At 41.3% G+C, this 23,880-nt stretch overlaps 1 protein-coding gene across 1 annotated transcript; it reads left to right on the top strand.

Moving 5' to 3' along the window:
• Window positions 1-5,818: 5,818 nt before the first annotated feature.
• LOC139419551 (dehydrogenase/reductase SDR family member 13-like) lies at window positions 5,819-8,108 on the top strand. Its single transcript, XM_071169521.1, has 5 exons — window positions 5,819-6,051; window positions 6,282-6,400; window positions 6,823-6,946; window positions 7,038-7,364; window positions 7,542-8,108. Exons 1-5 carry the CDS (start codon window positions 5,925-5,927, stop codon window positions 7,799-7,801), a joined length of 957 nt encoding a protein of 318 aa, XP_071025622.1. The 5' UTR covers window positions 5,819-5,924; the 3' UTR covers window positions 7,802-8,108.
• The last annotated feature ends 15,772 nt before the right edge of the window (window positions 8,109-23,880 follow it).

Genomic DNA, 23,880 nt, shown 5'->3' on the forward strand with positions numbered 1-23,880 from the left:
ATGGCTTTTGCGCCATCAGTACAGATAACAACATAAGTAGCAGCTACGTTTGGCTACATACGGACAGTTAGTGGAATTCCAATCACAAGGACAGGCGAAACAGATCAGGGCGTGACACACACTGGTTGAATCAACATTGTTTCCACGTTATTTCAATTAAATGACATTGAACCAATCTGGAAAAGATGTTGAATTGACGTCTGTGCCCAGTGGACATGCTCTTAAATAGAGAAGGGGTGTCATGTTATTGCTGATACGTGCTAAAATGGAAATGTCAACTTTCAAATGGTCCCACAAAGATGGTTGGAGATCCACAAATCAGGGAATGTTTATTGAATTAGAATATCTGTTGTTTGAATGAATTATATTGAAATTATTGAAATGACACCCACCCTGTATTCACAAACATGTTGTGTCTCAACCAATGGCAGGCACAGTACAAACACATTAGATGATGTAAAGTAGGGTCTAAACTACAACATATGCAAAAACGGTTTGAGTTTACAGGTTTTTAGATCATTTGTAAAATGTCAATGTCTCAAGAAATTATAAAATAGTTTGACAACCCTGCTTGTTAGCTTTAAAAACATATCAAACTAAACCTTTTCTATTTTCCAGGGATGAAGACATGGATGTCTCATCATATGGTGGGGTATGCTAAATGTGTCAACTTTGAGCACCTTTATCTCCTAAAGGATTTGGCATTCAGGTCCAAAAAGTCCCTTTCTGGCCCCCCAGGGGGCGCAGTGGTCTCGGGCACTGCATCGCAGTGGACGCTGTGCCATCAGAAACTCTGGGTCCGAGCCCAGGCTCTGTCGCAGCCGGCTGCGACCGGGAGGTCCATGGGGCGACGCACAATTGGCCTAGCGTTGTCCGGGTTAGGGAAGGTTTGGCTGGTAGGGATATCCTTGTCTCATCGCGCACTAGTGACTCCTGTGGCAGGCCGTGCACAGTGCACGCTAACCAGGTCGCCAGGTGCACAGTGTTTCCTCCGACACATTGGTGCAGCTGGCTTCCAGGTTGGATGCGCGCTGTGTTAAGAAGCAGAGCGGCTTGGTTGGGTTGTTCGTCTCTCCCGAGCCCGTAGCGAGGAGACTAACAGTTGGATACCACGAAAAGGGGGTAAAATTCAAATAAATAAATAATAAATAAATAAATAATCACTTACTGACCACTTCTTCCATGGTCAAACATGTATGGAAAGTTTTGTTTAAATGGAGTAAATAGAACTGAGGCTAGCATGTGGATCCTATAGCTCCTCCCACCAGCCTCTGGTGAAAAGTTCAATAAAGGAAATTAAAAAACACACCATACCATCTTTGCCTCTGTTATTGTATTGTCTACACAACATTCAGAGATAGCTATTTCTAAAATAAACCTGTTGGTTTACCTTGAGAAGTGATAGTTTAGAGATGCTTTGGTAGGTATGCTGAGTCTGTCTAAGGCTGTGTTTACACAGGCAGCCCAATTAGAATATTTTGCCCAATTGACCCTTCGCTAAGCCCCTCTTGGTTACTGTTGCAACCTCGGACAACATGTTCCCAGGAAGCCCAATTCCCCCTTCTAATCAGACTACCTCATGCTAATCAGGAAACAGATTTTTCACTTCTCTCATTGACTTCTCAAACCCCGGGGCCTGGTCTGCTTGATCTGTTTTGCAAGCACTCCCGGAAGTCTTGCGATGTTGCGCCTCTGAGTTTAAAGTAAAAAATATCTATGATTTTATTGTCACATACCACATAGGTGCGGTGAAATGTGTTGCTTTACAGGGTCAGCCATAGTAGAACGGCACCCCTAGAGAAAATTAGGGTTAAATGCCTTGCTCAAGGACATATTTTTCAACTTTATTCAAACCAGTGATCTTTCGGTTACTGGCCCGATGCTCTAACAGCTAGGCTATCTGCCGCCCGTTTAAAAATGCTGTGCTTTCAAATGTTTCAAACGTGAGTTTGTCTGAGGTGATTCGACAACAGTTGCTAGCCACGATTGGTTGCCCCAAATTTTGGGGCATGGCTTAGCAGATCTGATTGGTCAAAAGACCAATTATTGGGAAAAGATAAGAATTTCATGTTCCAGAGTTCACTGAGTGCCCTGTCAGGGTGAAACAGATCAATGTAGCGAGGATCAGGGCTGTCGATCAGGTCTCCTAGGTGGAGGCGGTGAAAATTGTTGAAGGAGAGAGTAGATATGACGAAGCTATGGCAGTGCTGTTGATGTCATTCATCAGATAAAAGATCCTGAAATACTAATGCTGAAGGGGATGGATTTTGTTGCGTTCATTGCTCAGGTGATTAATTGTAAGGACAAACTAATACAAATCGAAGAAATTGGACATCATTGTGAAAGCCGCAAAAAGGTTCTTGGATCTGAAACATTGCAGGGAATACTGTCAGAAGATACTCTCCCCTCTCAGGCCCCAAAACCTGTGTAGGGATCTGAGGAGACATTTGAAACTGACTGAAGGAGTACATTGATTTGAGTTTTTATTGTTATTTTTGGGGGGCTTGGACAATATGAGTTTAAGCATATTATGAGTATGTTTTTCACCCTTCCCCTATTCCCTTTTTACTGTATTAAAGTTTCTCAGTTTTTACCCCACCCAGTAGGTGGCAGGAATACACCTCTTTGGATTTAAACTGCTAATAGAAATTCAAAGAAGAAGAAGAATTGGGCTGCCTGTGTAAACGCAGCCTATGTGTAGCCTGTAGGCGAAACATTACATTAGATGAGATTTTATGATGTGAGATTTTGTGGGTGATGGGAACATCCTGAAAATGTGTTGCTTTTCCTAATACATTTGAACAGATATGTATTAAAGTCCAACTCAATGCTGGAAATCTGGAAATCTGTTCCTTTCAGTTTAAGTTTAAGCATTTGGAAGTAGGTGAAAAGTCAAAGTTGTAGTGCAGAAATTCAATACAGTTCAAATGTTGGCAGGTACGCCAAGTCTTTAAGTGCACCCTGTAGGCTACTAGTGAAATGTACGTTTGATGAAAAGTCTACAAGGCTTTACACAGCAGACTAGGTAGGCCTATTCATTATTGTTCTCAACACCAGGTGAGATACGTAATACCCTGCGGAGTTTGAGCAGACTAGATTACAAACCAAGGCCTACTTTTTGCTACATGCATGTAGACTCGCCTGAGTCCAGATTTAGGAGACATCCGCACACAATGCGTCCATGACCACCTCCTGGTCAGCCAGATTTGAACACAATCAGACCTCAGACTACAATGCGAATTTTGTGCGTCTAGATCTTTTCAATGTGATGATAAGTCGCAGAAGTGTAGACACGGTCAGGCAGGTTGTGTCAGCGTGGTGTTGCTGAAAACGAGGAGAGACAAACGAGGAGGAAATGGTGGAAGCGGAGGTCAAATTTGAGTCTGATGGCGCTAGCAATAATGGGAGTGGCAAAACTGATAAAACTACTGGATGGAGTACTGTCGCTAAAGCTCAGATAAAGAGAGCTAAAATTACAGTGGAAAACGAGTCCGTATGTAGTGGGAGTGCGGTTTATTGATAAGAAGATGTACCTGGGGGATCCATTTGATGTTTCAATGATGGTAAAGAAAGCATTGGGTCTGGGGAGTCCGTGAGGGTAACCAGAAGTGGAATTGTTTTGACGTTCTGTGTACTGGAACATCAAAAGGAGTACACGTTGGGCCACACCAGAATGTTGGAGAATGGGGTGACTTGCTTCAATTTTCAGAGCAGGGCACCAATTAAGGGAGTGATTTCTGGGGTCAGTGGGAAGTTGAGGTTGAGACGATGAAGAGAAATTCCTGGAGTAGTAGGTGTTCGTCGGTTGTCTCATATGGTCAGTGGAAGAAAGGAGGATAGTATGTCTGTGCTACTGTTTTTAGATGAGGAGGCTCTTAAAATGGGCTATATGAATTATTGTGCAAGAGCATTTGTTCCCAGGGTATAGCAATGCACAAACTGTAAAGCGTTTGGACATGTATCAAGTGTTTTTAGGAAACTGGATATGACTGATCATTTTGCTAAGATAGAAGAGGACAACTAATTTTGGAATTGTGGTGGGGAACATGCACGAGTCCCCTGAGTGCCCTCTTAGGGTGAAAAGGGAAGAGATTGCCAGGCTAAGCACTGTCCAGCATGTCTCCTAGGCGGCGAAAATAGTGAAAGAAAGTGGGAGTGTGTTGGTCGTCATGGTGGAGGCTCCGCAGTCTAGTGCTGTGGGTGCCGTTTGCCATGTGCAGGATCCAGAAACCCTCAGAGTCCTACTGAAAAAATACTTACTGTGTAGGGCTCTGAGTGAATTTGAATTACTGAGGTTAACTTCTTATTTTTTTGTGTGATGTTCTTCTTCCCCCTCTTCTTATTTTCTGAATCCAGTAGTGGGGAGCAATCAACCTTCTCAGGTTGTGTCAGGTACACCAAGAACATGGATATACTGACAAGATACATGTCTCTCCTCCCTAAATATGGGAGATGTTGTCCACAAAGCGGCACAGCGGGCTGTCCAGCTCCCACTTATCCTTTCTTTGAATTGGTGGATACATCTCATTATTGTAATCCCATTTTTAAATATTCAATGAGGGTTGTTGACGTCAACCACCTGTATTACATGGAGAGAGATGCTATGCTACTAGCCCTAATGCCATGAGCCATCTGAAAACATTTCAGATAAAGTGTTTTTTCTCAAACTTGCTGGGATGTCACGTGTCAGTACACTCGTACATTCAAAAAATTAGGGGTTCAACTAGGGTTCTTCTAAGATCCTCAAAGTTCTTTGAAGAACCTTAGGGTTCTTGGCACTGAAAATGGCCCCCAAAAGGTTCTACCTCTTCAATGAATATCCCATAGGCCTCTACATTATGGACAAGGTATGTGTATGAAAACCATGATCAAAACTGTTTTTTTTCATTCATATTCACCACAAAAACCAAGGTATGAATTCTGTCATGTGCATGTTTTGTTAATCATCTGTACAATGACTATTTTTAGGATTCACAGACTTCACCCTCCCTACACCTCTGATGAATATAACAGAAAACCTGTTCTATCACCATGCACTGCAAAATCATTTTGGTTATGGATACGGAGAACATCGACACATTAATATCACCACACCAGAGGATATATCCATTGGACTTGCTGGGAGTTTACCTCATATTTGGATTTTTTTATTCTGCTTTGCCACTAAAATCATAATAAACACTGAAAACTACAATATTGTGTTATTGTTGTTATGCATATTATTATTATTATTAATAAAACTAATAGCTGGGGAGTGGGGTAGTTAATAAATGAACCCCAAAGGGTTCTTCAAAAGATTAGTTGACGATCCATTAAAAGATGTTCCCCCACAATTTAAAATTGAAGAACCTGTAAAGGATACTCCAGGAACCTTTTCTTTTTAGAGTGTAACAATTTACGGATTAAGTAATGTATATTAGATAAACCTCACGTAGAAAATAAGCCATTCATTTTTTTTGTCGACCAAATTCGACACTCTCAGTGACCTTAATTCAAAAACTCCTTGCTTGGTGGGCAAACAACGAAAAAATGCCCCCTGCTGGAGAACGACAGATTTTCCGCCGATTTGGGCCTCTCTCTTCTTCCTCTTCCTTTCTGCTACGACGCAATTGTATAGATCTCTAGAAGTAAATGGGGAAACACATCAACACCGGTTTGGTCAGAATATTTCACCGTGATCAATCGGAAGTCGGGGACGCAATTTAATTAACAGATCTCTCGAAGTAAATGGGGAAGCACATCAACACCGGTTTGGTCAGAATATTTGACTGTGATCAATCGGAAGCAGGGAACCGGTGGGACAGGTAGGTCTGGCAGGTAACCTAACAAAAAGCCTGCTCCGCAACAAACTATGTTTTATTCACTGGTTGCACTTCCACGAGTAGAGTTTGAGTCGGGACACCAACGACCGGGCAAAAAACATCATGTTACCTTTACTAGTTGCAACTGGTGTTGTAGTTGCAGTGTATATTGTCCTTGTTAAAACTATTTTCAAAAGCTCCAAATTTAAAGGAAATGCAGCGATGGCAGGGAAGACTGTAATAGTAACAGGTACGTTTGTTAGCCTTTAAACATGTTTGACTGCTTTGTAAACATGTTGGACTGCTTTGTAAGTCTGATAACATTTAGGATATTTACCTAAATAATACATTCATTGGTGTTGTCTGTCTCACGCAGCCTATCATATTTATCTAATTTGGGTTTTTAATCCGGTTTGTTTTGCCTCTGGAACTCCGAATTGTATTTTAATATTTTATGTCAATGTTTTGTTCTACCTGTAGGTGGCAACACTGGCATTGGGAAAGCCACTGCTCTGGAGCTTGCCAGGAGGGGTGCAAGAGTAATCCTGGCATGCCGCAACCAAGAGAAAGCCGAACTTGCTATAAGTGATATAAAAAGGGTACAAGAATCTTAGAATAATCAATAATTCCACATTTGTATTCGAATATTCATTAGTTAGATGTCACGTTATCATTTGAAAATATTGTATGCCTGTAGATATCCGACCTGGATTCAGATACTATTTAGGGTATTTCAATTACTTTCAAAGGCATTTGGAAGTAAGAATTTAGATGATTTTATTTTTAAATTGAAGTAGTCAATATTGGAATATATTTGGAAATACACTGAGAAATTATTTTTCAAATACACAAATACACTGATTCAAATACACTCCCATTCATTTCACCATTTAACCCAGGAAAATACTTTCAAATAGTAGGCTATTTATAGGAAATTATTGAAAATATTTGATTTGGGACACTATTTAAATACAATAAAATAAGGTCTGGCAAATATAGGCCTAACAAATTGTGATTTCAGGAGACAGGCAGCACTGATGTGGTGTACATGCAGTTGGACCTGGGGAGCCTTCAAGCAGTGCGTTCTTTCACCGAGACCTTCCTGAAGACCGAGGCTAGACTGGATCTTCTCATTAACAATGCTGGTTAGTGGTCATATTTTTTTTCTCTTAATTGTATTCGCAAGAAAACATGAGTAGAAAAAGGCTATTGAACCATCTGTGGTCTCTCCTTCAGGTCTGGTGGCGGATGGGCGCACTGCTGATGGCTTTGGTATTGAGTTTGGGGTCAACCACCTTGGCCACTTCCTGCTGACCTGTCTGTTGCTGGACCGCCTGAAGGAGGGCACTGGGGGCCGTGTTGTCACACTGGGCTCCATGGCCTATCGCTGGGGCAACATCGACTTTGATGCCCTTATCACTTATAAACACCTGGGCACTGGGAGGTACAGCTGGCAGTTCTTCCACGCGTACTGCAACAGTAAACTGTGCAATGTTCTCTTCAACCACGAGCTGGCCAAGAGACTGAAGGGTACCAATGTCACTTGCTACAGTGTTCACCCAGGTTGGTCATTTCCTTCAAGATTATTAAATGGTATATCTGTCACTATGAATCACAATGAGTCCTGATACATTCTACACATCCTAGGATACATGCTAAGGGTATTTGTTTTCCTGTGTTGGATCATTGAAAGTTCACCTGTTTTCTTTTTCTTAACCTATTATGTTTTGCCCCCTGTAGGAGTAGTGAAAACAGAGCTATCCCGAAACTGCAGCCTGTGGCAGAGATTCATCATTGAGCCAATAGCTAGACTGTTGTTCCTGGATCCAGAATCCGGTGCCCAGACCACTCTCCACTGTGCCCTCCAGGAGGGTATCGAGCCCCTGAGTGGACGCTACTTCTTCTGCTGTGCGCCGCAGGACGTGGTTGCCAAAGGCAAAGATGACGCTGTGGCCAAGAAGTTGTGGGAAGTTAGTGAACGGCTGAGTGGCCTGTTCTAGGAAAAAGGCACATTGTTACACTGCTTTTGATTTGGTGATTTTTAGACTGCTTTTGATTTGGTGGTTTACAGATCTGTGGGAAAATGCTCATTGAACACTCATCAAAATGGATCAATGTGACAAGAAACTGCTCATACATTAGCTGATCTCCTTTTCACTAGAGCATTGATGTTGGTGACATCCTGTTTGTGGTGTGTCTTGTATTGATGATGATCAGTATGTAGTAAGTGTGCCAGTTCAGTCTAAAGACTTAGGAAGCTCTTGTAAAAACTGTTTGACTTATTATAATAAAAAAGATTCCAAGTGATTGAGCTTGATTGGGTTTCCTTAGGCTTTGACTTATTGTTGCCATCACTGTATTTTCAAATAGAATAGAGCTCTCTATCGGATATGAAACAGTGACTAATTCCAGCATGTAACCGAACTAGTGATTGTATTGGGCCTATGCATGTAGTGTAATTAGGCTGCATACTCTAGCTTGTATAACTTTTATTGGAGCTTCTGTAGTGGGCTCATGGTCTCATGATGAGGCCTCGCCTGAGACTTCAAAATCAGTCGCCCTCGGCCCCAGAGGGGGTCTAATAGTCGATATGTTTTTTTTTTCTTGTGGGACGCTGCCGTGACATTGTATTCCTTGACACCAGAGGCATTTGCTTGGGTGTGACGAAGTGACTGGCGCACTGAAAGAACATCCTTCACACACCCTTCACCTTAATCTTTGCATGAGACTGTATATCAGCAGTCAGACAGGTCACACCAGTTTCTCAGAACAGATCTGAACCTTGGCCTCATTGTCTCCCAAGTGCTCTCATCACTTAACTACTCAACAATGTGGTTTAAGCACCTGCTGCAACAGGGCCTGCCTTTGTCTGCTAGGATGGGTGAGATGGTAGGGCCTTGTCAAATGTGTTCACTGTCAATCATTCTATCAACTATTGCCTACACAACTGTATTTTGTTGACTTTGCCTAAGGCACATACAGAGTGGGGTAAAACGGAGTTCCAGTTCTCTTTGCCCGCCATTTTGAACTAGCTACAAAAGAACTTGAAATTACAGGAGCTCTTCTCTCTGAATGAGTTTAAAGCTAGGGTAAAAACTGTGGTTGACAATGAAGCAGTGGTGGAAAAAGTACTCCATTTTCATACTTGAGTAAAAGTAAAGATACATTCATAAAAAAATGACTCGAGTAAAAGTGAAAGTCACCCAGTAAAATACTACTTGAGTAGCAAACCAGATGAAACAAAGCAAACCAGCAAGATTGTATGTTTTATTTTTTTTATTTACAGATAGCCAGGAGCACATTCCAACACTCACACATAATTTACAAACTAAGCATTTGTCTTTAGTGAGTGTGCCAGATCAAGAGGCAGTAAGGATGACCAGGCATGTTCTCTTGATAAGTGCATGAATTGGACAATTTTTCTGTCCTGCTAAGCATTCAAAATCTGCTAAGCATTCAAAATCTGCTAAGCATTCAAAATGTAACAAGTACTTTTGGGTGTCAATGAAAATGTAAGGAGTAAAACATACATTTATTTAGGAATGTACTAGAGTAAAAGTTGTCAAAAATATGAATAATAAATTAAAGTACAGATACTTTAAAGTACTACTTAAGTAGTTTTTTGGGGTATGTTTACTTAGGTACTTTACACCACTGCAATGAAGTGGAGGGCTATCAATGGTTTGATGCACCACACCTCCCCAAATAACTTTTGTCTGTTCAATGTGTACATTTATGTTTTTAAACTGTAGTGTTTTATGTTGTAAAAATGTGTTTTAAATTTTGCTGCTGTTTTGGCCAAGTCTCTCTTGAAACATTTATGTTTATCTCAATGAGACTAACCTGGAAAAATAAATGTAAAATAACATTGAACGGTAAAATAAGATTATGCTTACCCCAAAGTATAATAATACAACTGAAAAACACTATATTTATTTAATTTGAACCAAAATTACAATTTTAAAACAATTTGTGACATATATGGCCATGCAATATCACAAATGGACACTAGAGGATAGTGTTGAATCTCGTAGTAGGCATTTTCACCATAAAGGATGAAGAAAAAATATTGTTTACTTCCTGGAGGAGGCAGTCTTGAAAGCGTACAGACATGCTGGTTGGATAACAGTTCGTGTTAGTGATGACTGGCACTGTTCTGGATCTTCAGAAAAGTACAACATCAAACTACTTAGCGTAATATGTTTAAATTCAGATCATATTTTTTTTTAAGTTTATTTTTCACAACGTTGTGTCCAGTGTTCATACCTTTTAGTAGCTTTGGGACACCAAAGAGAAACTTTTAGCAAGCTGGTTGGCAAGCATGCCTTGCTGGATCCTTGATGCTGAAGGACATCTGCCTACCTGATGGTAGAGGTAAAAGTTTATTTATTTTATAGCTATCATTCCAGCGTTCTATAAGTTGACCGTCCAATCACTGTTGCTAGAGCCATTCATGTCTTCTCAATTTATAAACATGGCAACTTGGAATTTGGCTTGTAAGTGCTCCAGGATGTTTGAACACAGTAGACTGTTGACTTTCGTGTCAGTCAGACATGAAAGTGGGCTCTCACTCTGCATCCTACATTTCCACTAGTTCTATCCTCTGGCCTAAAGGACTGCTGTGAGGTAGCAGAGAAGTGGCGACGCAGTGTCTTAACGACAGAACAAAAATCTGGAGGAAAGATACTCAAGCATCCCTGGAGAGGAAGCCCAATCCAGACAGCAGAGTATCAGCTGAGCTCCGGAAGCTCAGCCTGGATGACTTTCCAGAGGATGGTGAGAGGCTAGTAAAGGCCTCCAGAGAAGGACTATCCAGAGAAGAAGACAGGAATTATGAGAAATTGTTTGGCGTCTCCTGGATCTTACCCAGAGCAGAAGAAGTCCCACAGGCTTTTTGTGAAGGAGGGTGTGGCCTCCTGTAGGGCCTCTGTAAGGCAGGTGTGTGAGGAGGCCCATAGACAGTGTGTGCAGATCCAGGGGGTTAGTAAGAAGGACTTGGAACAAGATGAGCTCAGGAGGGGTCCACCAGGGTTTATGCCTGCATGCCAGTCCTCTGGGTTATCTGCCAGAGGACAATACCGCCAAGTCACCCAGGGACAGCAGTCGCATCCCCCTCTGGCTACTCTTAGATGGAGTGCAAGACCCAATGAACGTTCTGCATATTTTCTTGGGGTGGATCGAGTTGGCGGAAGTCTTTGTAACAGGTAGCCAAACCTAATATTGAAGATCTGACTTTGTTTTTTAAGAGGTCTCATCTGATCAACCGAAAATCAATTGTAATGGCGTTTATGGCTGTGTTAAATGAATGATGTTTCTTTGCTTTTAGCTGTCCATTGACACCAGTGATGAGTAAAGCCAGCACAGGTGTGGATGGAGGACATGGGAGTGTATGGCTATGACAGCCTCCTACTTATGCTGATATTGTCCCAATGCATTTTAGCCTGGTCATGCACTGGTCAGCTTACTTTCAGAATCTCATTGTTTGGCTTCAGTATTTTATGAGAACTTTAACACGTTTTTACTTTTGTCTTTACTGTTAGCACTTTTGACCTACAGTACCAGTCATAAGTTTGGACACACCTACTCATTCAAGAGTTTTTATTTATTTGTGCTATTTTCTACATTGTAGAATTAACAGTGAAGACATCGCAACTATGAAGCAACACATATGGAATCATGTAGCAACCAAAAAGGTGTTAAACAAATTAAAATATATATTATATTTTAGATACTTCAAAGTAGCCACCCTTTGCCTTGATGACCGCTTTGCACAATCTTGGCATTATATCAACCAGCTGCACGTGGAATGCTTGAATTAGTTCCCACATATGCTGAGCACTTGTTGGCTGCTTTTCCTTCACTCTGTGGTCCAACTTATCCCAAACCATCTCAATTGGGTTGAGGTCGGGTGATTGTGGAGGCCAAGTTATCTGATGCAGCACTCCATCACTCTCCTTGGTCAAATAGCCCTTCCACAGCGTGGAGGTCTGTTGGGTCATTGTCCTGTTGAATAACAAATCATAGTCCCACTAAACGCAAACCAGATGGGATGCCGTATCGATGCAGAATGCTGTGGTAGCCATGCTGGTTAATTGTGCCTTGAATTCTAAATAAATCACTGTCCGTGTCACCAGCAAAGCACCCCCACACATCCCACCTCCTCCTCCATGCTTCACTGTGGGAACCACATATGCAGAGATCATCCGTTCACCTACTCTGCTTTTCACAAAGACACGGCGGTAGGAACCAAAAATCTCAAATTTGGACTCATCAGACCAAAGGACAGATTTCCACCGGTCTAATGTCCGTTACTCGGGTTTCTTGAAACAAGTATTTTCTTCTTATTGGTGTACTTTAGTAGTGGTTTCTTTGCAGCAATTCGACCATGAAAGCCTGATTTATGCAGTCTCATCTGAATAGTTGATGTTGAGATGTGTCTGTTACTTGAACTCTGTGAAGCATTTATTTGGGCTGCAATTTATGAGGCTGGTAACTCTAATGAACGTATCCTCTGCAGCAGAGGTAACTCTGGGTCTTCCTTTCCTGTGGTGGTCCTCATGAGAGCCAGTTTCCTCATAGTGCTTGGTGGTTTTTGCCACTGCACTTGAAGAAACTTTCAAAGTTTTTGACATTTTCCGTATTGACTGACCTTCATGTCTTATGTTAATGATGGACTGTTTTTCTTTGCTTATTTGAGCTGTTCTTGCCATAATATGGACTTGGTCTTTTACCAAATAGGGCTGTCTTTTGTATACCACCCCTACCTTGTCACAATGCAACTGATTGGCTCAAATGCATTAAGAAGGAAAGAAATTCCACAAATTAACATTTAACAAGGCACATCTATTAATTGAAATGTATTCCAGGTGTCTACCTCATGAAGCTGGTTGAGATAATGCCAAGAGTGTGCAAAGCTGTCATGAAGGCAAAGGGTGGCTACTTTGAAGAATCTCAAATATAAAATAGATTTTAATTTGTTTAACACCTTTTTGGTTGCTACATGATTCCATATGTGTTGCTTCATAGTTTTGATATCTTCACTATTATTCTACAATGTAGAAAATAGTCAAAATAAGGAAAAACCCTTGAATGAGTAGGTGTGTCCAAACTTTTGACTGGTACTGTATATAGAGACAACTTTAAACATCAACTCTTAGGGGTTATCTATTTTTCATAGTCCTCACTAGCTGATGACCAGAGTCTGTTCTGTGCAGGTAAAGGTGGCACAAGGCTAGCAGCTAATTGGTACAGTGGGAGCGAAAGCAGAGAACTCTCATGTTCCTGTCATGAAAGGTTCCAATTTCCAGATGACCAAACCTACACTTTTGCTGATGGTTAAGAGTTTCCTGTCCTTCTCTCTGTGTTCATGGACCGTGCATGTGTTTCAATTGCTTGCACTTTCCTAAGTCCACCCTGCTGTGTTCTCACTCAGGTGGTGAAAGGGAAGACTATTCCCGGGAACCGCGTCTGCATTGAGGCACTGCTAACCACCCTACCTCGCAGAGACCTGCACCCTGGCCTGGTGTCGAATCCCTCAAAGTCTCTGTGGTACGGTATACCACTAGTCCCTCAGCATTCATCGTCAAACTTAATATACTGAACAAAACTATAAACGCAACAATTTGAGATTATACTGAGTTACAGTTCATACAAGCACATCAGTCAATTGAAATGAATTCCTTAGGCCCTAATCTATGGATTACACATGACTGGGCAGGGGTGCAGCCATGAGTGGGCCTGGGAGGGCATAGGCCCACCCACTTGGGAGCTAGGCCCAGCCAATCAGAATATTTTTTCCCCACAAAAGTGCTTTATTACAGACCAAAATACTCCTCAGCAACCCCCCCACCCCCTCAGATGGTCCCGCAGGTGAAGAAGCCGGATGTGGAGGTCCTGGGCTGGCATGTTAACACATGGTCTGCGGTTGTGAGGCTGGTTAGACGTACTGCCAAATTCTCTAAAATGACATTGGAAGCAGCTTCTGATAGAGAAATTAGCATTCAGTTCTCTGGCAACAGCTCTGGTGGACATTCCTGCAGTCAGCATGCCTCAACTTGAGACATCTGTGGCATTGTGTTGTGTGAAAAAACTACACATTTTAAAGTGGCCTTTTTATTGTACCCAGCACAAGGTGCACCTGTGTAATGATCATGCTTTTTTTAATCAGCTTCTTGATATGTCACACCTGTCAGGTGGATGGATTATCTTGGCAGTTGAGAAATGCTCACGGATGTAAACAAATTTGTTAGAATAAGCTTTTTGTGCGTTATTTCAGGTCATGAAACATGGGACCAACACTTTTCATGTTGTTTATATTTTTGATCAATATTTACATACCGTTCAAAAGATTGGGGTCACTTAGAAATGTCCTTGTTATTGAAAGAAAAGAAAAAGAAGAAAAAAATACATTTTAAAATAACATCAAATTGATCAGAAATACAGTGTAGACATTGTAAATGACTGTTGTAGCTGGAAACGGCTGGTTTTTAATGGAATATCTACATAGGCATCACTCCTGTGTTCCAATGGCACATTGTGTTAGCTAATTCAAGTTTATCATTCTAAAAGGCTAATTGATCATTAGAAAACCCTTTTGCAATTATGTTAGCATTAGAGGTCGACCGATTAGGATTTTTCAACGCCGATACCGATTATTGGAGGACCAAAAAAAAAAAGCAGATGCCGATTTTTATATGTATATATTTGTAATAATGACAATTATAACAATACTGAATGAAAAATGAACACTTTTATTTAACTTAATATAATACATCAATAAAATCAATTTAGTCTCAAATAAATAATGAAACATGTTCAATTTGGTTTAAATAATGCAAAAACAAAGTGTTGGAGATGAAAGTGCAATATGTGCCATGTAAAAAAGCTAACGTTTAAGTTCCTTGTTCAGAACATGAGAACATATGAAAGCTGGTGGTTCCTTTTAACATGAGTTTTCAATATTCCAAGGTAAGAAGTTTTAGGTTGTTGTTAATATAGTATTTATAGGACTATTTCTCTCTATACCATTTGTATTTTATATACCTTTGACTATTGGATGTTCTAATAGGTACTTTAGTATTGCCAACCTAATCTCGGGAGTTGATAGGCTTGAAGTTATAAACAGTGCAATGCTTGAAGCATTGTTAAGAGCTGCTGGCAAACACAGGAAAGTGCTGTTTGAATGAATGCTTACGAGCCTGCTGCTGCCTACCACCGCTCAGTCAGACTGCTCTATCAAATCATAGATTTAATTATAATATAGTAACACACAGAAATACGAGCCTTAGGTCATTAATATGGTCAAACCCGGGAACTATAATTTCGAGAACAAAACGTTTATTCTTTCAGTGAAATACCGAACCGTTCCGTATTTTATCTAACGGTCTAAATAAGTCTGAATATTGCTGTTACATTGCACAACCTTCAATAATATGTCATAATTGCGTAAAATTCTGGCAAATTATTTCGCAACAAGCCAGGCGGCCCAAACTGCTGCATATACCCTGACTCTGCTTGCAATGAACGCACGAGAAGTGACACAATTTCCCTAGTTTAATTTTGCCTGCTAACATGAATTTCTTTTAACTTAATATGCTGGTTTTAAAAAATATACTTCTGTGTATTGATTGTAAGGAAGGCATTGCTGTTTATGGTTAGATACATTAGTGCAACGATTGTGCTTTTTTTTTCGCAAATGTGCTTTTGTTAAATCATCCCCCGTTTGGTGAAGTTGGCTGTCTTTGTTAGGAAGAAATAGTCTTCACACAGTTCGCAACGAGCCAGGCGGCCCAAACTGCTGCATATACCCTGACTCTGTTGCACAGAACGCAAGAGAAGTGACACATTTTCCCAAGTTAAAAGAAATTCATGTTAGCAGGCAATATTAACTAAATATGCAGGTTTAAAATATATATATTGATTTTAAGAAAGGCGTTGATGTTTATGGTTAGGTACACATTGGTACAACGACAGTGCTTTTTTCATGAATGCGCTTGTTAAATCACCCATTTGGCCAAGTAGGCTGTGATTCAATGATAAATTAACAGGCACCGCATCGATTATATGCAACGCATGACAAGCTAGATAAACTAGTAATATCATCAACCATGTGTAGTTAACTAGCGATTATGTTAATATTGATAGTTTTTTATAAGATACGTTTAATGCTGCACTCGCATAACAGGTAGTCAGCCTGCCACGCAGTCTCCTCGTGGAGTGCAATGTAATCGGCCATGATCGGTGTCCAAAAATACCGATTACCGATTGTTATGAAAACTTGAAATCGGCCCTAATCAATCGGCCATTCTGATTAATCGGTCGACCTCTAGATAGCATAGCTGAAAACTGTAATACTGATTTAAAGAAGCAATAAAACTGGCCTTCTTTAGACTAGTTGAGTAGCTGTACCATCAGCATTTGTGAGTTCGGTTACAGGCTCAAAATGACCAGAGTTTCAGCAGAAAGTTATTTGTTTCTGGACATTTTGAGCCTGTAATCAAACCCCAAAATGCTGACGCTCCAGATACTCAACTAGTCTAAAGAAGGCCAGTTTTATTGCTTCTTAATCCGCACAACAGTTTTCAACTGTGCTAACCTAATTGCAAAGGGGTTTTCTAATGATCAATTAGTCTTTTAGAATGATAAACTTGGATTAACTAACACAATGTGCCATTAGAACATAGGAGTGATGGTTAATGATAATGGGCCTCTGTACGCCTTTGTAGATATTCTATAAAAAATCTGTCGTTTCCAGCTACAATAGTCATTGTCTACACTGTACTTCTGATCAATTTTATTTTATTTTAATGGACAAAGACAAGGACATTTCTAAGTGACCCCAAACTTTTGAACGCTAGTGTATGATCTCACTCGGTGTGATTTATCCATACCCTTTCTTCCTCTCCTCCCCTCTGTGTTCTCCAGGCATCCTGCTACACTTACCCCTGTCGTCCTGTAGAGATGGCCATCGATGACCGACTAGACTACACAACTCAAGGTGTTTACTTTGGATGCCCTCCCAGGCACTCCTCCCAGGGCTTAATGACTGGATTTACTGCATCAATTAGCCATCAGGGTCTCTGAGAGGCCTGGCTGGCTGATCGATTGTTCTCTAGCAGCTGATGTCCCCTTGCCGTGCTGTTCTGCACTGCTCTGGACCATGGTAACTGCTTGTCTGAATGTAAACCTAGTACAATGTAATTAAATCAAATCAAACATTTTCTACTCAAAGTTATTATTGGATTCTTTCTAATGTTTATTCACTCGAGATGTTAAGATTTTTGCATATGTGCATGTTGAATCCATAAAAAGATAAGGGTTTATGAGAATGTAGCGCCTGGCGAAAGAGCTACTGTTGTGCTATTATCAGAATGGGTTAGGGGATAAGGTTCAGCTAAATTGATTGCCAATGCTGGTTTTGAGTAGAGAGGGGGGGGGGGGGCACAGTCTCTGGGCTATTGTTTCTGGTCAGTGACTGTTTAAAATTGATCATGGGAACAAGCGGCTGCTATTGATAGGCAACATTTGCCCTTTGACTGTCGCTCCACGTTTAACCCAGGGACTAATTTATCATTCACGTGCACACAAGAATATACATGTGTGTTTGTATACTGTATATCGTTTGTGAACGTTGTCACATCTTCAGCATTTACCATAAGTTTCATTGCTGGGGTTTGTTCTTTGCTGACCAAACATTTAGCTTTTGCCTCAGACCATTTATATGCGTGTGTGTTTTAATAGATTGACAAATATTTATCAATTCATGTTACAAGGATTGCATAGTTACATCCATTGAAAAAAAATCAGGTTTCCACTACAGAGTAAATACTCTCCTACAACATTGAACAGTGCAGTAGTAGTGGCTTTATAATCAGGCCTGTTTGTTCTTTCCCAGTGTGCTGCAGTGCTTGACCATGAATTGGCCTGATGTACTTGATTACTAATTATGGAAAACAGGAGGCATTGTCTCTCTTAGCCCTACAGTTTTGATAAGCTCTGCATACTCATCAACATGCACACAATTAATTGGTGTTGATTGCTTTTGGCATGTTCAATAGTTATTGATCGAGGGGAAGAGGTGTCCTTCAGCTGACTGCTTGCCTGGAGCTGACTCTATTCTTGGCTTGAGTCAAATGTCTAGTTGATATCTGGCAGTGAATTTCACAGGGTCACTGCACTCCTAGGGTTTGCTTCTAGGACATTGGGACATTATGAAGTGGTATCTAATTCACATGCATAAGAAAGTCAACTGTTAACAACACATTTTGTTTGGGTGTAAAGGGAAATGTACTGCATTGGTTGCTGCTATTGCCTCGACTGTGAGTTCCATAGTTGCAGTTTGATGTTTATTGTCATGTCTTTCCCTGGAGGCAGAACTGAGCGCTTCAGCTGCAAAGTCAAAATTGTCTGTATCGTAAAAATTTATGAAAACAAAAGTAGCTTTTTTGGTATTAATTTATGGTGGTTTTGGCATTAGGCATAGCAGTGTGGTTAGGTTTAGGTTTAAAATCAAATGTTATGACTTAATGGCTGTGCCAGCTATTGACCACTCTGCAGAGCTGCCTCCAGTACATGAGTCATCTCAATAAATGTCAACCTGCTCTATAGTTGCTGTCTCAAGGCAAGAAGGGTTTCCCATTCCGTATCCTTAGATGGGATCCCTACCAATCTGGCCTTTGTGTTTTAGTGGGATCCCTACCAATCTGGCCTTTGTGTTTTAGTGGGATCCCTACCAATCTGGCATTTGTGTTTTAGTGGGATCCCTGCCAATCTGGCCTTTGTGTTTTAGTGGGATCCCTACCAATCTGGCCTTTGTGTTTTAGTAGGATCCCTACCAATCTGGCCTTTGTGTTTTAGTGGGATCCCTACCAATCTGGCCTTTGTGTTTTAGTGGGATCCCTACCAATCTGGCCTTTGTGTTTTAGTGGGATCCCTACCAATCTGGCCTTTGTGTTTTAGTGGGATCCCAACCAATCTGGCCTTTGTGTTTTAGTGGGATCCCTAACAATCTGGCCTTTGTGTTTTAGTGGGATGTCGGTAAGGTGTTCTGAGCATATAGTATAAGCTTAGAATCTGGCAATGATGACACACATTTGATCAGGTCATTAACAAAGACACTAATTAATAAGGAGAGGTTCCTAAAGTGTTTGAACACTGTCTTATGTCTTAGCAGGCTTTGTGCCTGTCTGCAGGTCCTGTGCTGATATGAGATGTGCATTGTCTCAGGGGGTCGCTCTGAACACTCGGGGAGCGGTCACCTGCTGTTTCGGCTGAGCTTGCACTCTGATGCAGAGGCACCAAGCAGCTCTACCTATTAAAATGTAAATTCCCTGTGCACTCAGTGGGGCCAGACTGGAGGAGGAGGAGGGAGAGGGGATCTGCTCAAGGGTTTGGGGATGTGTCAGCTTGTCCCCTTCACTTCACATGTTAATCACAGAGAGACAGGCCCATATGTCGGCTGCCACCGACCTGGAGGAGATGTGTGGAGCAGAAAAAAGCAATTAGAAAAAATGTAGCCGCTTATGATTTGTCATTTTAAATGATCAGAGATATTATGCATTGTAACTGCAATTTTTTAGAATTGCCCAGAGGGGTATACTACAAAGCAGGATCAAGTTATCCAGCTGACTTTGATAAACAACTAGAAATACATTCATTTTCAGGTTCATCAAGAAAGCTAAACTTATGTTATTTGTTTTTGGTTGTTGAGTTAAGTAGACCACGCCCATTTCAAACATTTAAAAAATATTTATTTAGGCAAGTTAGCAGGCTAACTCCAGGATCCTGCTTTGTAGTATACCCCTCTTTAAAGATATTACAGCATTATTCAGGTTTTGACTTGGATTTCTATGAAGGAATTTGAATTGGAATCCCATTTAGTCTGTGGCTGTAGGCCCATGTAGTGGCCCATGTAGTGGCCCATGTAGTTGTCATGGCAGTTGTTATTAACAGTGATCAATGTCTCCAAAAGTTATTCTGTAAATGATTGTGCTAACCACATATCTGCTGTGCACTCTGAAATACACATACACATCGTGTTCTGAAGAATAATGGGTGATCGCACAATCAAATGGGGGAGTTTGTTGTGGGGTAGTGGAGGGGATTTTATAGCTTTTTGAACCCCAGGGTTCAAATATCATCATTACGGCTTCTCTCTTTGCACTTGTCAACAAATACTGTTATTATTTCTGATTGGAAATACCACAAGGAATCTTTTAAAAGCACTGAAGCTCTCTGAACTGCAATTGTGCAAAACAACATTTGGAAAAGTGCGGCAATGGAGTACATCATATATTTTTTTTTCCAAAGCATGGCACACAATTATTTTATTCTCAATAACATAGACATCTGAGCCACAGCAATTTGAGGTGGAATGAAATGGTCAGCGGTTCACAAAATGAGGTTGCTCTCTAAATGCCCTGCATTTATAGTCATCTTACACTGAAATGACTCTTCTAGAAAATGAGCTCTGTGGATTGCAAGGAGCACTTCACCAAGGCAGTCGTATTGGTCGGACATTTGATTCCTTCATCGGTCGTTCTTGCAAAGTTGATGCCATTTAAGTATTAACGCAAAAATCATTTGATTTAGCACACAACAAAAACAGGAGTTTGCAGGACAAAGCCCTCTAAAATGAACTGGTGTGTTGTGCTCTATTGAGTGTATGTGGTGATGATAGCAGGATGGGACTGTAGTGACCAATTACTGTATGGTCCTCCAGTTCCCTGTTAGAGCATGGGCTGCTCTACACTACAGTCCTAACTCCCCTCTCATCATGATGGAACCCTAAGTGGCCCTGCTTGCTGTTGTTTGATTGCATTCACAGAGTTGGTTGGCTACGCTACATTCTCCAGTTGAGAGACAGACATCTATTGTGCTCCTCTGAAGTTCAACTTTTTGTCAATGTACCCATGTTTTGCTCAATCAACCAGTGGTGTAAAGTACAGTACTTAAGTAAAAAATACTTTAAAGTACTACTTAAGTAGTTTTTGGGGGTATCTGTGCTTTGCTTTACTATTTATATTTTTGGCAACTTTTACTTTTACTACATTCCTAAATAAAATAATGTACTTTTTATTCCATACATTTTCCCTGACACCCAAAAGTAGTTACATTTTGAGAAGAAAATGGTCCAATTCATACGCTTATCAAGAGAACATCCCTGGTCGTCCCTACTGCCTCTGATCTGGAGGACTAACTAAACACAAATGTTTTGTTTGTAAATTATGTCTGAGTGTTGTAGTGTGCCCTTGGCTATCAGTCAATTAAAAAAAACAAGACAATTGTGCAGTCTGGTTTGCTTAATATAATAAGGAATTCTAAATTATTTATACTTTTACTTTTGATACTTAAGTACATTTTAGCAATTCCATTTACTTTTGATACTTAAATATATTTAAAACCAAATAATTTTAGACTTTTACTCAAGTAGTATTTTACTGGGGGACTTTCACTTTCATTTTCTATTAAGGTATCTTTACTTTTACTCAAGTACGACAATTGATTACTTTTCCCACCACTGTTAAATTCCTTCAGAGTCTATTGACTCACCCGTGCGTCACTCTAAGTAGCGTAATAAAAAAATACCCGCGAAAATCTGTCAGTTTAAGCTAGAGATGTCTGTTTTTTTGCATGGGCTCTGTCTCAAATCGCAGCATCCTCCTAGGTTGGCCTTCCGCATCAGCGGTGGAAGGTGGCCGAGCTATAGCTGTGTTTGTCAGACCACGAGACATCCCGAAAATGTATCTTCTCACAAAAACGTATGTGGCGTCTGAACGGTTTGGCCTACAAACTAATGTGACCCCTCTATTGAAAGATGAGACTTTCACAAACACGGTGGTGTTCTCTGTGTCACGGGACTCGTCTGAATGTAACCCATACAAATTAATGGATGTATTGAGGTAGTTTTGTGCCAACAAAAACAAGGAGTTAAATATGTGTAAAAAAAAAACTTTAATATTTCCTGAGCTTTCTTATATCTCCTAGATATAGAATAGACACTTCAAAACCTTCTTCTTTATGATTTATTTTTTGACTGTCTTTTTGGCCATTTATGAACATCCCCCCCCCCCCCCCCCCCACACACACACACACACTTTTAGAGGTATAATGCCACGTTTACGTGCTAGTCAGAACTAGGAAACTCAGACATTTCTGTCTTGCTAACTGTTTGTAATTATACACGTGCCGCGTTCAACCATTTAGCAACATGGACATTTCTGAGTTTCTGGGTTTCCTAGTTCTGACTAGCATTTGAACACTTCGTAAATGACAAAAACCCACAACCCACATGAATTATGGATTTGTCTAGCACCCACTGACCCCTGCTGGTCTGTCCCAGCCATGAGGTTGCCCAGGCTTGCCTGTCTGGTGTTGGTGTTAGAACATGTAGATGTAGCCGGAGGGCAGTGCAGGCCCATGGAGGATTATGGTGATATGAAAAATGCAGGTTTAAGTGTTCTTGCCACTGCTTGGTTCAATACTAGGTGGGGCTCTTGTGGTCATGGCAGTCAAGAGCAGCACACCAGGCTCCATTCATGCTGTCTGGCTCTGCATTTCAATTGATGGCCCCAGAATAGGAAGTGCATGGACACACATGGAGCCCTGGCCTGTGTGACACGGCTCTGTCTCACTAGGGCCAGCAGAGGTAGAAAGGTCAGTGTCACACATCAGATAATTCATTTTCAGCACTGGGCAGAACATAGACTTATTGTGTCTATGATCACTCGCTCAACATTATGGAGGCTTTTGAATTCATAACTATAGTGGTTATTTGTTGCAACAGGATCATAGCTATATATGTTTTATATGGGCATAGTTATTTTTCTTAATTAACCATGTTACATATTTCTATGCTCCATGTGATTTAGTAAACATGTGGTCTTTACTGTGTTTTGGTGTGTCTGCTAAAAGTCTAGTGTCTTACCTCTTAGGCTACCTATCCCCACCAGGCTCACCCTAACAGATGGTGACAGCCTCTGCAATTCTGAGTCCAGCCCCACCATTCTCACATAAGGGTGTCACTTCCACCTAGGCTGATTGCCACTTTCTCTCTGAGTCGACGAGGAGTTCGATATAAGGTAGAAAAGGTCATAAGCCAGTTTTTATCCCTGCTTCTCCCTCTCCCAAATGACTTGTCTGCCTCTGAGGAGAATGAGAAGGGACAGGGCCGGCCGGGTGGGGATGGAGGAGTGGGGGAGATAATCCTCTGGACGGTGGAGAGGAATGCCAAAGAGGGAGTGACACGTGGGAGAGGAGCAGGGGGAGTGGTTGAGTTCTGAAATAGATGAGTCTTGAACAAGTGATAATGAATGAGTGGGAGCACAGCAGAGAGGATGTGAGAGGAACAGAGGTAGAGGAGACTGCTGAAGGACTGGACACAGAGGCGAATGGAGGGGGGGGGGGGGTGAAGGACAGCATCAAGAGTCTTGTCGGAATTGGTGTCTGTGTCCAAAGCACCCAAGGCCAATAGGAAGACATCCCCTGAACATATCTGATATTACAGGGGCAAGACTGATCACTTTTAGACTGTCTATGAATAGTATGTTTCTGTGCGTCAATGAAAACAGGTGTGTAGAGTGAGAGCCAGCAGGTGGTGCTCTAAGTCAGTATTCCAGGGTGTCTGTCTGTCTGTCTGTCTGTCTGTCTGTCTGTCTGTCTGTCTGTCTGTCTGTCTTTCTGTCTCCACGCATCATGAAGGACACCTCTGACACGTAATCCAGCTCCATGCACCAGTGACTGGCTGCTTAGTGGGGTTATGGAACGGAACGGTTCACAATTAAACTAAAACGGGCTCCACTCGCAATCCAACGGAGACCACGACAGGGCAATTAACCCGCTAATACAGTAGGCCATTAGACCTCCTTCTCTGTGCCGGGAGCCCCAGGGCACGGGCCTGGCATGGGACTGGGGGATATTAGAAGAGATGGTTTAATGTAATGACCCATTCTATGATTTTTAGTGCAGAGAATGATTTGTAGTGCTGTGTGAGGTTCTACAGTATGTAGGCCTATCTCATGATCCAGCTTCACTCCTCAGTGCAGTCTTGTTTCCTAGCAAAGCTTGGATCATTTCTTTGTTG

This window comes from Oncorhynchus clarkii, chromosome 10, assembly GCF_045791955.1.
Source record: "Oncorhynchus clarkii lewisi isolate Uvic-CL-2024 chromosome 10, UVic_Ocla_1.0, whole genome shotgun sequence".
Taxonomy (NCBI): domain Eukaryota; kingdom Metazoa; phylum Chordata; class Actinopteri; order Salmoniformes; family Salmonidae; genus Oncorhynchus; species Oncorhynchus clarkii.

Bases quoted from the DNA above. Each gene is read 5' to 3' on its own strand.
- LOC139419551 (XM_071169521.1), top strand. From the start codon at position 5,925: ATGTTACCTTTACTAGTTGCAACTGGTGTTGTAGTTGCAGTGTATATT. The intron at 6,947-7,037 runs GTTAGTGGTCAT...TCTCTCCTTCAG, and splicing joins TCTTCTCATTAACAATGCTG to GTCTGGTGGCGGATGGGCGC. The intron at 7,365-7,541 runs GTTGGTCATTTC...TGCCCCCTGTAG, and splicing joins TTGCTACAGTGTTCACCCAG to GAGTAGTGAAAACAGAGCTA.